Below are 15,378 nucleotides of genomic sequence, written 5' to 3'. Positions count from 1 at the left end.
ATGTAGTCACCCGGATCCGGGCCGTATCCAGATCAGATGGAGGACCTGTGCCTAGACACGACCACAACGCATGATGTAGTCACCCGGATCCGGGCCGTATCCAGACCAGATGGTGGACCTGCGCCTAGACACGACCACAATGCATGATGTAGTCAGCCGGATCCGGGCCGTATCCAGATCAGATGGTGGACCTGCGCCTAGACACGACCACAACGCATGATGTAGTCAGCCGGATCCGGGCCGTATCCAGATCAGATGGAGGACCTGTGCCTAGACACGACCACAACGCATGATGTAGTCACCCGGATCCGGGCCGTATCCAGACCAGATGGTGGACCTGCGCCTAGACACGACCACAACGCATGAAGTAGTCACCCGGATCCGGGCCGTATCCAGATCAGATGGAGAACCTGTGCCTAGACATGACCACAACGCATGATGTAGTCACCCGGATCCGGGCCGTATCCAGATCAGATGGAGGACCTGTGCCTAGACACGACCACAACGCATGATGTAGTCACCCGGATCCGGGCCGTATCCAGACCAGATGGTGGACCTGCGCCTAGACACGACCACAACGCATGATGTAGTCAGCCGGATCCGGGCCGTATCCAGATCAGATGGTGGACCTGCGCCTAGACACGACCACAACGCATGATGTAGTCAGCCGGATCCGGGCCGTATCCAGATCAGATGGAGGACCTGTGCCTAGACACGACCACAACGCATGATGTAGTCACCCGGATCCGGGCCGTATCCAGACCAGATGGTGGACCTGCGCCTAGACACGACCACAACGCATGATGTAGTCAGCCGGATCCGGGCCGTATCCAGATCAGATGGTGGACCTGCGCCTAGACACGACCACAACGCATGATGTAGTCAGCCGGATCCGGGCCGTATCCAGATCAGATGGAGGACCTGCGCCTAGACACGACCACAACGCATGATGTAGTCAGCCGGATCCGGGCCATATCCAGACCAGATGGTGGACCTGCGCCTAGACACGACCACAACGCATGATGTAGTCACCCGGATCCGGGCCGTATCCAGATCAGATGGAGGACCTGCGCCTAGACACGACCACAACGCATGATGTAGTCAGCCGAGTCTGGGCCGTATCCAGATCAGATGGAGGACCTGCGCCTAGACACGACCACAACGCATGATGTAGTCAGCCGAGTCTGGGCCGTATCCAGATCCGATGGAGAACCTGTGCCTAGACACGACCACAACGCATCCCTGAAGTGTCAGCACAGATTGTGTCAACTAGACTCTCCCCTGTGAAGGCCTCGTCGACACGACAGCCATCGGCACTGATCCTCAACAAACCGTCTCCATATTGGTGTGACTCCGATCTTCAACCAGATGGAACTGGATAAATATTCTGAATGTTCCGATCCAATCTGACTTCTGACATGTAATTCTGCCTGAATCATAACTGTTCGTTCAATGGCCAGAGGAGAACTGAGCCTGGTTTCTGCCAAGGTTTTTTTTCTCCATTCTGTCACTGATGGAGTTTTGGTTCCTTGCCATTGCCGCCTCTGACTTGCGAATTTGGGGACACTTAAGGGTTTCAGGTCGGGTTCGGGTTCGGGTTTTGGTTAAAGTTTAATGAATAGCCTCGGGTTCGGGTTGGGTTCAGGTTTGTAACTAAGAAAAACTATATAGGCTTTATATATGTAGAAATGTATGTATATATATATATATATATATATATATATATGTCGTTTCAACCAATAAAGAGCCCACGGTTACGTACAGCGTAGAGCTTGCGAAGCTGTCTTGGCGTACGACAGCAAAAAGACAGGTTCATCTTCTCTACAGCGACACACTGATCGTGGATGCACTCGTCCAACAGCAGGCCTAGCCGCTCTTAACAACACACAGTCATCTCTTTCACACTATTATCTCCAACAGCCAAGTCAGCACCAGCTTCTGTACAATCCAATGGAACAGAAAAATGTGTGGAGTTTTGCTGTCGGGATATTAGGTCGTTTCATACGGTTGCTGGAAGAGGTTTTATTAACCTAGTGCAAGACCTAATAAATCTGGGGGCTACATATGGGTCTCAGCGGATAGTGTGTTACATGATCCCACAAACATCTCTCGGAGATCTAATGAAACCGCGGCCTCCAAAAGACTGGTGCTGGTCAACGAAATATCAGAAATTATGTCTGATATCAATGTTGGGATGACCACTGACATGTGGACTGATGATTATTTCTTAACAATCACTTGCCACTACATCACACCAGATTGTCACATTACATCACTCCATGACCTACTTTCCCTGGTTGATTGATTAGTTATTCTGTTTAAATTATCTCATTAATTTCCTTTGTTTCATCCATGCTTATATACCCTGAGTTCTGGCTTAGTCTCTGCCCGTCTTCATCTATGTATAGTGTGTGTGAAGTGTATTCTGGTATTATCTTTAGATGTCTTCATGCTAATAAAGTGAGTATATTTTTCATAATTAACAAGAAATACTAAATCAGTGTTAATAAAGGTGCTGACGAGTGATCCATGAGAGACAAACTTTTGTCTCATCTCTGTTTCTCCTGTTTATTCAGGACTTTTAATCTGTTGATCTGTTTGTTTCTTCAAAACACTGACAATCAGCATCATAAACAGAGGAGTGTTTATCACTGAAACTTCAGCATGAGAAGAAATCATTATAAGAGAGAGGGAGCATGACAGACCCTGGAGAAACTCTGGGACGAATAAAGAAGAGCAATAAATAAAACACGTATAAGGGTTTTGAGATCTTTTATTTTTAATATTTGGGTATTTTTATGGTTCTTTTGTGTTTAATCCAAGGATTTAGCGTTATATCTTAACGTTTCAATGCAAGTTAATTTTGAATAGGCTTAGATTTTGTTAATTTTACCTAAAGAAATCCTGATGTTGTTATTTAACCTGTTTCATCAGGAGCTCCACCCTCTTACAACACTAACCAGGAAGAGACTGACTTGTTATTTCTCTTTTCTGCCATACTGACTTTGTCTCGACAAAAGCAATAAAGAATCAGCGATCAGTGGAGTACGAAGGGGAAAACTTTACAGAAGAATTTGAGAAGTTTGTTTCTGAACAAGTTTGTTTCTGATCTTTGTGATTCTCATGGTGATTCATTTTTTTAAACCGTCGTTCAGAAAGTGAAAGTAAAGTTTAGATTGCTGGAGCTCAAACAGGGAAAATGGCTTCAGCAGCTGAAGATGATTATATTTGTCCTGTGTGTCATGAAATCTACAAGGCTCCTGTTATTTTATCCTGTAGTCACAGTTTCTGTAAAGAGTGTCTTCAACAGTTCTGGAGAACCAAGGAATCTCAGGAGTGTCCTGTCTGCAGGAGAAGATCCTCAAAACCTAATCCTCCAGTTAATCTTGCGTTAAAAAACTTGTGTGAGTCGTTCCTGAAGGAGAGAAATGAGCGGCGTTCATCAGGGTCTGAGGAGATCTGCAGTTTACACAGTGAGAAACTCAAACTCTTCTGTCTGGAGGACAAACAGCCTGTGTGTTTAGTGTGCAGAGATTCAAAACAACATGACAATCATAAATTCAGACCCATCAGTGAAGTGGTTTCATCATATAAGGTAAGACAAATGTTTCTTGATTCACATGTAAAGAATCATAACGAGTCGCAGCCGTGGTGGGGGGCTGATGCTTGCAATAGGATAATGAAGAGGAGGAATGATCTTTGCAAAAGGTATTTGTTTTCTATTTGAAGTGGTGCATCATCTATGACGACTTCTGGGCCTGTAAAACGCTCAGCGAAGCCGTCCACTGCAGACCCGAACAGACCCGAGAGAGAGACGGGGAGTCAAGGAGGGCTGTCTTGTCTTGATCTCTGTCAGGTTCAGCCAATGATGGTCCACCAAACTGGCCATGGCACGACCAATCGCTTGGGCCGTAGACTTAGTGGCACGCAGGGCGAGGTGTCCCTGAAAATGTTTCCTAAATTGAACAATTTCTCTCAGGTGAATCTCAGCTTTCACTGATGAGGAACGTCTGGATGTGCATGAATGATTACAGTACTATGTATGTTGTATGTTCAGTTCCAGTATGTACTGCAATATTGTGTACAGTTGTGCCCAGCTCTACCCAAAGCGAGTTTATGTCTGTTGTAAATAAGGGTGTATTTTTTCTTTTGCACAATGCTGTGAACAAATTAGAATTGCAAAGAGCATATGCAGTAAAAATGTGAAACATACATATTCAGTGTCTTGTACTCAGTTACCTCACTAAATACAGTAATGTGTAACTTTACTGTATTTTTCAAATGGCTGTGCCAATAGTATATAGTGCTGTCTTGAGCATTTTCAGGCAGTGTCACCAAGATCTGACTTTTTTGCGTTTGAAAACATTTACAGAGTAAACTGTCCTAATGAAAACATGACAAAGCCATTTGACTATCTTGCTCATAAACAATGGTGTCAGGACTTTTCATCTTGATGACACTGACACTTTCATTGGCATGAATACTTGCGTTTGAGGAGTGAGCTCTCCATTTTGAGCAAGTGACACACTTTTGCAGGTTATCAACTAGGTTTTGCAGTTTGTACTAATGGTTTTGAGAACTGCATTAACTGTTGTGCAAATGTAAATAGTGATGTGAGAAATGCACCAAAGCGACTGAGAAAAACTGTAATAACTATGAGGGCAAATACATTTTCACGCCGGCCCAGTTGGTATTGGAGAACTTTTTTGTTTCAATAAATAACACTGTCATTTACAAACTGTACTTTGTGTTTACTCAGGTTGCCTTTGTTTTATGGTAGGTTTTCATTTCTGAATCAATTTAGTCTGAGATGGGGGCAAATACTTTTTCACTGCATTATATGATCATATCACTGTATTGTCTTCTCTTCACTGTAATCTGGTGTTTTAATGTATTTTTGTTCAATTCTAGGAGGAGCTCAATACAGCACTGAAGTCCTTACAAGAGAAACTTAAACGCAATGATGAAATGAAAGGAGAATTTGAGAAAACAGTTCAACACATCAAGGTGAGGAAACAGAAACGAGAGTCATTTTCATTACAGCTGTTGGATCACTATATACAGTTATGATTTGATATAATGGATAACAGTTTATTATTTCTGTAAATGACTAGCAGCAATCTGCTTCTGGATCCGTTTTATGTCGGGTATCCGAGTTTATCTTGGATATTAATGATATGTGTCGATTGAGATGATTGAAGTGAATGTGCTTTGATTTCAGTCTCAAGCTGAGCACACAGAGCGTCAGATTAAACAGCAGTTTGAGAAGCTTCATCAGTTTCTCAGAGATGAAGAAGAAGCTACAGTCACTGCACTGAGGGAGGAAGAGGAGCAGAAGAAGCAGAGGATGAAGGAGAAGCTGGAGGAGATGAACACACACATCTCAGCTCTTTCACACACAATCAAAGACATGGAGGAGATGATGAAAGCCAATGACGTCTGCTTTCTGAAGGTCTGATTTCAGATCATTGGTTGATTGATTGATGATTGATTGAGTTCTTGATGATAAATGGTGTGTTTGTTCTGCAGGAGTTTCCAGTCTCAATGGAAAGGTGAGTGATCTGCTCCTGTCTCTGGTCTCTCTGGTTCTGATCCAAAGCCACTGCAGTTCTGACTCCTGAATGTTCTTCCAGAGTCCAGAGCTCACAGCCGGATCCACAGATGGCTTCTGGAGCTTTGATTCATGTGCCACGATACTTGGGCAACCTGCCGTTCAGAGTCTGGAAGAAGATGCAGGACATCGTCCAAAACAGTGAGTCTGACAGCAGGAGATCTGAGCTGGACATGATGGATGGGTGGAGAGTTAGAGGCTCTTCATGACAGAGATAGATAGATAGATAGACAGATAGACAGACAGATAGATAGATAGATAGATAGATAGATAGATAGATAGATAGATAGATAGATAGATAGAAGTTTAATTGTGTTAGGCCTATATAAATTTAGAAACATAAGCATTACAAACTACAATAGCCTAAACAGAAGAACTGGAACCTTTGTAAGATATGCGCTCGTCTTCACAAAAACTACATGCAGGGTTTTAAACATCTCGTGTGGAGAAAATATTGTTTATTCTGGGCAGTCCATGGCAAAAAGCAGGATAACTTGTAGGCTATAGCCTACTTCAAAGTTTGTGTTGTTGAATCATATTTTTTTCCAGTAGGCTACAACTTAAAATATAGAGCTCATGACAAATAAAATGGGATGGGCCGCCCCCATCCACCCCTTTTCCCCACCCCTCTAGGGGTCAGCCAGCTGTTTTTTTTTCGTTGTTTTTGTTTTCCGTTGTTTATATATATATATAATCTGAATTAAAATGTGTTTGATTTAAGCCTACATTTCAAAATTTTGTGTCATAAACATGGTTAGAAAGAAAACACAGAACAAACAGAGTAGGCTAATGCGCATACGTCCATCTCGCGAATGTACACTCTTCTTCTACCATATTCTCCCATTAGCCGCTTTTCCACTGGCCAGCGCGAGCGCAGAGCTGTCATTTATGTACAAACTTGGACAACACACGCGGCTATTGACTGACCACGAACAGGTAATAACTTACTTGCACTTTTCATTCGTTAATGTCTCGTGGTCTTGCTGTTTTTTCCCCTGGATTTTTTTTTTTTAATTTTTTTTTAACAATTACATTTTGGGCTAAAAGTGTGTTGTAACGCAAGCGTTACTGAACATGTACCGAGTAAAATATTACTGAAAATTGATTAGTAATGCCTTACACTACTGCGTTACAGCAAAAAGTAATATGTTACTGTAATGCAGTACTTTTGTAACGCGTTACTCCCAACACTGCACAACACTGCTTCTCAGAACCGATGTTTTTACGCACGAGCACGACCAGATGAACCAAGCTCAGCAAGGCCCTGAGCTCACCCCCTGCTCCGGGGAAGTGACCAGCCTCTGTCCGACTTTAGAGCGCTCCGTGGATAGACTGAAGGAGTGCTCCGTGGAGCTCGCTGAAGAAAAAAGATTAGTTAGAAAGAAAAAGAAAGAAACATTAGTTAGAAAGAAAGAAAGATAATTTAAAAAGAAAGATTAGTTAGAAAGATAGATTAGAAAGAAAGATTAGTTAGAGAGAAAGATTAGTTAGAAAGAAAGCAAGAAAGAAAGCAAGCAAGAAAGAAAGATTAGTTAGAAAGAAATAAAAGTTAGAAAGAAAGAAAAAAGAAAGAAAGATTAGTAAGAAAGAAAGATTAGTTAGAAAGAAAGAAAGAAAGATTAGGTAGAAAGAAAGAAAGAAAGAAAGAAAGAAAGAAAGAAAGAAAGAAAGAAAGAAAGAAAAGATTAGGTAGAAAGAAAGAAAGAAAGAAAGAAAGAAAGAAAGAAAGAGAGAGAGAAAGAGAATGAAAGAATGGTAGATTAGTTAGAAAGAAAGAAAGATGGATTAGTTAAAAAGAAAGAAAGAAAAATAGATTAGTTAGAATGAAAGAAAGAAAGACTGAGTAGTAAGAGAGAAAGAAAAATTGATTAGTTAGAAAGAAAGAAAGAAAGAAAGATTAGTTACAAAAAAGAAATAGAAATAAAGAAAATGGATTAGTTAAAAAGAAAGATATATTAGTTAGAAAGAAAGAAAGAATGGTGGATTAGTTAGTTAGAAAGAAAGAAAGACTGATTAGTTAGAAAGAAAGATAGATTAGTAAGAGAGAAAGAAAAAAGATTGATTAGTTAGAAAGAAAGAAAGAAAGAAAGAAAGAAAGAAAGAATAGGTAGAAAGAAAGAAAGAGAAAGAAAGAAAGAAAGAAAGAAAGAAAGAAAGAAAGAATGGTGGATTAGTTAGTTAGAAAGAAAGAAAGATGGATTAGTTAAAAAGAAAGAAAAATAGATTAGTTAGAAAGAAAGAAAGAAAGAAAGAAAGAAAGAAAAGATTAGGTAGAAAGAAAGAAAGAAAGAAAGAAAGAAAGAAAGAAAGAAAGAAAGAATGAATGGTGGATTAGTTAGTTAGAAAGAAAGAAAGAAAGAAAGATAGATAAGTTAGATAGATAGATAGATAGATAGATAGACAGATAGATAGATAGATAGATAGACAGATAGACAGATAGATAGATAGATAGATAGACAGATAGACAGATAGACAGATAGATAGATAGATAGATAGACAGATAGACAGATAGATAGATAGATAGATAGATAGACAGATAGACAGATAGATAGATAGACAGATAGACAGATAGATAGATAGATAGATAGACAGATAGACAGATAGATAGATAGATAGATAGATAGATAGACAGATAGACAGATAGATAGATAGATAGACAGATAGACAGATAGACAGATAGATAGATAGATAGATAGATAGACAGATAGATAGATAGATAGATAGATAGACAGATAGACAGATAGATAGATAGACAGATAGACAGATAGACAGATAGATAGATAGATAGATAGATAGACAGATAGACAGATAGATAGATAGATAGATAGACAGATAGACAGATAGATAGATAGATAGATAGATAGACAGATAGATAGATAGACAGATAGACAGATAGATAGATAGATAGATAGATAGATAGACAGATAGACAGATAGATAGACAGATAGACAGATATATAGATAGATAGATAGATAGATAGACAGATAGACAGATAGATAGACAGATAGACAGATAGATAGATAGATAGATAGACAGATAGACAGATAGATAGATAGATAGATAGACAGATAGACAGATAGATAGATAGATAGACAGATAGACAGATAGATAGATAGATAGACAGATAGACAGATAGATAGATAGATAGACAGATAGACAGATAGATAGATAGATAGATAGATAGATAGACAGATAGACAGATAGACAGATAGATAGACAGATAGACAGATATATAGATAGATAGATAGACAGATAGACAGATAGATAGACAGATAGACAGATAGATAGATAGATAGATAGACAGATAGACAGATAGATAGATAGATAGATAGATAGATAGACAGATAGATAGATAGACAGATAGACAGATATATAGATAGATAGATAGATAGATAGACAGATAGACAGATAGACAGATAGATAAAAAAGTTTGGTGTTTGTTAGATGGTTAGAATTAGTAACATGATGCTAGCATAATCAACATGTTAGCATTCAGATTAGAAGATATCCCTCTTTGGATTTGGGTTGCTAGGGCGTGGCTAGGAAGTGTTGAAGGTGATTAATGTTTGTAGGCAGTGATGCTTTGCCTTCACTAATAATAATAATAATTTATCAAGTTATAAGTCAAACACAACAGACAGTCATAATAAACTAATTTAAAACAAAACACAGACTATAAGAGCCAATAAAATGAAGATGATCAGATGCTGAAGATCAGACACACACTTACAGTTCTTCATCTACAGCAGAAATCTCAACAGATCTCAGAGATTTATTGTTATTTAACTTTCCCAAAGTATCAGTTTCTCTTGATGGACACAAATGTCTGAATCTCATATTTAATGTTTGTAGTTGATGCCGTTAAACGCTGATGATAAAAACGAGTGTGAAACTAATAACAGCACTGACAGTGATCAGAGGAACATGTGTTTGATCAACAGGACGAGTGTCATAATTCATAATAATCTGTGTTGGGTTCACTCTTGATCATTATATGAAGATCAGAATAAAAGCTTCTGTTGATTGTGTCTCATCAGCTCCTGTGATTCTGGATCCAAACACTGCGAATCCATATCTCGTCGTGTCTGATGATCTGACCAGTGTGAGATACAGCGGGAACAAACCACTTCTTCCTGATAATCCAGAGAGATTTGACCATTATTACTGTGTTCTGGGTTCAGAGGGTTTTAACTCAGGAACACACTGCTGGGATGTGGAGGTTAAAGAGAGTAAACGCTGGACTCTTGGAGTAACTACAGCATCAAACCAGAGGAAGGGATGGGGTTTCTTCAACACTGATGTCTGGAGTGTGGAGTATCATCAGTACGGAGTGTATTTTAGTTCTGGTTTTCATGTTTTTCAGAAGCTTGATCGTGTGAGAGTGAATCTGGACTATGACGGAGGAACGGTGTCGTTCTCTGATCCTGTAACTAACACACATCTACACACATTCACAACCACCTTCACTCACACACTCTTTCCATTCTTCTGTAATTATTGTTCTTCTGGCTCTCTGAGGATCTTACCGGTCAATAGTCAGTAAACGTCACTCCTGTAGATCTGGATCTTCCTGCTTTCATCATGTTTCCAATATTTAATCCATATCACATGAGTAAGAGTGCTGTTGATCTGAATATCAGTACGGTGGCTGTGATTGGGCCGTGATGATCACATGACTGATGAATTATATGACACATGAATTATAATTATATATGATTATATACCATATTTTTTCTTGTATTACATCAAATCACTGAAGCAGTAAATTCTGCACACTCTCAGTGTTTGTTCAACATGAGACTAAATGAATAATTATTTCAGTTATAGAGGAGAAATGATCATTTGTTCATTGGAATAAATGGATGTAAAAGGTTCTTGCTGATAATCTTGTGTTTTAAATAAATAAATAATATGTGATTATGTGATTTAATGCTCAGAGTGAAAGATTAAATGTTTGGGATGATAATTAGGGTTTAAGTCGTGGAAACAATACTTTACAGACGTAATTTTTAAAGATTGCTTTCAGACATCATTTCTCCCCACACACGTGTCTTATGTGCAATAATCAAAATGTATTGTGTGGAAACAAAATCCTTTTATTTCAAGGAATGAGTGGATCCGAATATTATTTTTGTTTCTGATTTATTCAGTGCTCAAGCAGACCTTCTTTCTTTTTCTGAGTTTATGTCTCTGAAAGGTGCTGTAATTTCAGTAAGAGATTTTAATAAGGTGACTAAAAGTATTCCTGTCAGTTTGAGAACCTTGATTAAAGTGCATTTAAGATACGACTGTTTAAACAATTATATTCCTACTTCTAATCAGTGGTGTTAATGTGACACTCACAAAAATAGGTTTTGTTGAGATTATTATCTGTTGTTTTCTTTCCTTTCATTACAAATTAAATACTACTGAGAGAATACACAGAAGTGCGCTATGACATGCTGTTTCACAGAACGGACACAAGGTGGCAGCACCTTCAGCCGCGCCACTCTGGGACCCTTAGCGAGGCGCGCCGGAGGACAAGCTCATAATCCGGCTGAATGAGCAACTGTTGTCACGCGTCATCAATATATAACTGTGTAATATTTTTAATTTCCAGGTTAGTTTTACATCTTTTATGTGACCACAAAGGGTTATAAGCTAATATGAATCCCCGGTGATGTGTGTTTGATAAGCTAAAGGTATGTTAAGTGTGTAAATAGTCAAGTCTAATGATAACGTTGTGAAGTTGAGGAAATGGCGGCCGACTCTCGCACTAATGTTTTCTTTTATATCCTAACGGCTCGGGGATATTTCTGAGTTTATTACTGTGTATGTGTAAAGTAACTGTGTGTGTAAGACTATGACTTACGGGTAATAAATAACACTAATGTACAGAGTAAAAGCAGTTTACAGATGTAGCTTTGGGTGAAACGCATGTGGTAATATTAGATTATAACACAGTTTCGGTTCATAGGAATTAAGTGTAAATGTTATGAGGCAAATAGGTTTACTGTTGAAGTTTGTACTCATATAATGTAAATATAATAATTATAATATAATTTAACTTAACTGCAAATGTGATTTAGGCTATTCTGTTGTAAGAAGTGAACACTTACAAAATGTATAATGAATACAGAAATACTCGTTTAATGAGAGAGAACAGAGAATATGGTTTAGAGAGAAAATGTGTGTTTATGGTTTAAGATAAAACTGTGATAAGTTAATGTTGAGGAAATATGTGAAGACACATTTATGTGGAAATGTACTTTTGAAGAATATGTGACTTCATGTTATCCAGTTGTGGATATAACCTGTGTCTCGATACAGAGCAACCAAAGATAGCAGTAATAATTCATGATTACAGATATAAAGTTGAAATGAAGTTGATAATAAAAATTATTAGAGCCCGACCGATATGGATTTTTGGGCGCCGATGCCGATACCGATAAAAAAAAGCCAGATACCGATATATCGGCCGATATTATTTATGTGTATATTATAATACAGTAGCAATATTATTTATGTGTATTATAGTACAGTAAGTTTGGACACACTTTCCAATTGGTGTGTACAAACTTTTGATGGGTACTGTATATAGAAAAACAGTATAAACAGAATAAATACAGTATATAAACGTTTTTCAATGATAACTCAAATGTGGTGATTAAACACTTGTGTGACAAAGATATGTAATGGAGGCAGGGTGAATGATAGAATGAGAATTTGAGCTGTAATATTTTATATTATATTATAATATAATATATAGCATTTTATATTATATTATATTATATTATAAATACTCTTCTATTTTTAATCTTAATTTCTCTAATATCTACCAGTGGAGGAAGAGCTCAGATCTTTTTAGTAAAGTAAAATTAATAATATCATAATGAAAACGTTTATAATTACATATGTACAGTAGTTTTATACTATTTTAAATAAGTAGTAAGCAAAATGTACTAAACGTGAAACTAGGGCTGTACCCGAATATTCGAATATTCATTCGGTGGGTTGGTATTCGATTTGAAAATTTGACATTCGAATATTTGTTGTTGTTGTTGTTTTTTTTTTTTTACATCTGGGATCCCCCGCGAAACGGTTCTCATTCGCGCTTGAATAAGGCCGGCGACACACTGACTGCGTGGCATGGCCGTTTTTATTTCGGCTCCCATGTTAACAGGTTGGAGTTTGCACACTGCCTGCGTGAGACACGCGTCTCTCAGGCGCGGCTCGAGCCACGCGGAAAACGCATGCATGCTAGAAACAGAACTGAGGCGCAAGTGTTCCAGCAACGGGAGTCTTCTCTGGCAAGAGCGCAGAACAGCGGAGTTTGTATGGAGGAAGTGCATGTCTGAGCTTGTGTTTTGGATTAAGCTGTGTTGCTTTGACATTGTGGAAAATAGAATAATAGAAACAAAATGTATTAGCCTTTTTACCCGTTATGATCAATCTAAATTAATCTCGTTTAATTTCTTTATTTAAATTTCGTTTAATTTCTTTATTTAAATTTCGTTTAATTTCTTTATTTAAATTCCGTTTTTCTTTATTTAAATAAAGAAATTAAACGAAATTTAAATAAAGAAATTAAACGAAATTTAAATAAAGAAATTAAACCGAAATTTAAATAAAGAAATTAAACGAAATTTAAATAAAGAAATTAAACGAAATTTATATTTCGTTTTTCTTTATTTAAATTTCGTTTTTCTTTATTTAAATCTACCCTTTACTGTGTCAGTAATTTTGTTAGTCAGAAAAATATTAGACTACCTTAAAAGTATTGCTTAATTTAACAGACCTGTGTGTGTGCGTTTTATATCACTAACAGTGTCCGTTCTCGGACGCGTTCTCTGCCGGCGTGAGGTGCGCCGCTTCCCGCTTGCGCTGTTCTGTAGTTTACTAAAAGTGTATTAATTCTGAACGTGTCACTCTCCATCTGGCTACTTTTAATGCAAAATGGCCCTATATAAAGTGTTATAATTACATAAAGTATTGGAATATTGCTTGATGTTGTAACGTAGCAGAATGAGCTTAACACTGTGTCTACACCAGACGCGCTGTTATTTTTTTGCCACTTTTGCCAGTTCTTTGTAACAGCTTTTAGGTGCTTTATTGGCAGCGCCATCCTTACATAAATCACTGCACGCTGCATTTTTTTAAATATTAATTTATCGGCCGTTATAAATGCCGATACCGATAGTTAGGAAAATGCCTAATATCGGCCGATAATATCGGCCCGCCGATATATCGGTCGGGCTCTAAAAATTATCCGGTTGAATGGAAAAAGGGCAACTGTTGTCCCGCGTCATCAATATAACTGTGTAATATTTTCAATGTTTCCAGAGCACTTCGACCAGGATTCTCAGCATATATCTGCTAGCCGACCCCTGGCCGGGACCCGTTACATTAATGTTTTAGATAAAAATGCAACAACTTCTTTATTAGAAATGCTCTTTCTTCGACTCCAAGAACCCTCCCTAAAGCACGATCTGGAGGATCTGTTATCCGAACTCTGATTTTAATAACTTATGGACTTTTCCTCACAAACTTTTTAACCCTAATAAAATTAAAGAACTCCATTTCAAAATTGTTCATAGATATTACCCGTGTAATGTATTTTAGAGCAGGTTTTCTGAGAATGTTTCTTCTTTATGTTCAATATTGAAGAAGAGTCAGTTCTACATTTGTATGATCAGTGCCCATTCTCTGACTCTTTCTGGCCAGAAGTTCCCTTGTTAGTTTTCTGCTGATGTTACAGATTGTTAAACATTTTTTGTCAGATTTTCATTGTAAGGATGTTAATTTTGATTATACTGTATTATTTCTTTGTCTTCTGGGTAAGTTTCATCTTCACCAAGCCAGAACCATTCAATGTAATCCTGATGTTAGAATATTCTCCTCTGATATAAAGTCGCTTTTTACTTCCCTTAAGAAAATATCAAAACCTTTGAACTCAACGGTTTCTAAAACATATAATATCCTTGAGTCTGTTTTAAGGAACCTTTAATTTTTCATATTGACAAAATGTAATATTGTATTGATTCGTGTAGCCTAATTTATTCTCTAATGATATCTCCTCATCTGTTTATGTCTCACTGTTAATGTCTGCAGTATTTTCGACAGTGCAAGTATTCCACAGTGACTCTAGGGGTCGCTGTTTGACAAAAACACAATTTCTACATAGTGTGCCTTTAAATGTCTCGGATGAACACATTGGGTGGAGTATCATGGTTCTGTTTAACAGCATCACTTCATCCTGTTGTTTGTTTGTGCAGATATCTTTCATGAAGCGGAATGGAGTCTTAAATGATCTTTGTTCTTTATTTGTAATGTATTGTTTTGAAGAAATACTGGCATAAACATATAGGCTTTTAGTTCCTTTAAATAATCATAACCCAAATTAAACAAATAGATTAGACAAACATACAAGACATAACTATATCTAATGTATGAGTATAAACTAGCACAGAGCACATGTAACATTCATAAATACTCAAAGAACGGAGGAAAGAAGTTGTGCAGCCTCAGGAATAAATAAGGGGATTCAGGGAGTCAGACAAACAGGACCTCAGATCCTCTGATCTCCTGAGATATGGACAACACAAACACACACTGCCGTTTGTCTCCACACCCCACAGAGTGAAGGTGCGGGAACGCTTCTGTCCCTCCTGTCCTTCCTTCACAATTGGAAAGATTATATAAAAAGTATAATGTTCTCTGTCAATACAAGTGAATTAACAGTCATGTTTGGTATAAAGTCTCTCAGTGCGACTGGTACAACGGTCTCA

At 38.0% G+C, this 15,378-nt stretch overlaps 1 protein-coding gene across 2 annotated transcripts; it reads left to right on the top strand.

Moving 5' to 3' along the window:
- The first annotated feature begins 2,941 nt into the window (after positions 1-2,941).
- On the top strand, positions 2,942-10,895 carry LOC307173306 (zinc-binding protein A33-like). Of its 2 annotated transcripts, XM_079896330.1 has the most exons (7): positions 2,952-3,595; positions 3,730-3,979; positions 4,912-5,007; positions 5,222-5,452; positions 5,530-5,552; positions 5,634-5,752; positions 9,649-10,895. In XM_079896330.1, the coding sequence occupies exons 1-7, from the start codon at positions 3,546-3,548 to the stop codon at positions 10,152-10,154; spliced, it is 1,275 nt and encodes a 424-aa protein (XP_079752456.1). In that variant the 5' UTR covers positions 2,952-3,545; the 3' UTR covers positions 10,155-10,895. The 2 variants fall into 2 exon arrangements, with proteins under 2 accessions (XP_079752455.1, XP_079752456.1); XM_079896329.1 differs by lacking the exon at positions 3,730-3,979 and having other exon boundaries at positions 2,942-3,595.
- Positions 10,896-15,378: the final 4,483 nt, after the last annotated feature.

This window comes from Squalius cephalus (assembly GCF_949319135.1).
Source record: "Squalius cephalus genome assembly, chromosome: 16".
Classification (NCBI taxonomy): domain Eukaryota; kingdom Metazoa; phylum Chordata; class Actinopteri; order Cypriniformes; family Leuciscidae; genus Squalius; species Squalius cephalus.
Note: the sequence above shows the minus strand (reverse complement) of the source record. Positions and strands in the feature narration are given on the sequence as shown.

Excerpts from the sequence above, each read along its gene's own strand:
- LOC307173306 (XM_079896329.1), top strand. The coding sequence starts at position 3,200 with ATGGCTTCAGCAGCTGAAGATGATTATATTTGTCCTGTGTGTCATGAA. Across the intron at positions 3,596-4,911 it reads AAGTGGTTTCATCATATAAG|GAGGAGCTCAATACAGCACT; the intron begins GTAAGACAAATG and ends GTTCAATTCTAG. Across the intron at positions 5,553-5,633 it reads TTTCCAGTCTCAATGGAAAG|AGTCCAGAGCTCACAGCCGG; the intron begins GTGAGTGATCTG and ends ATGTTCTTCCAG.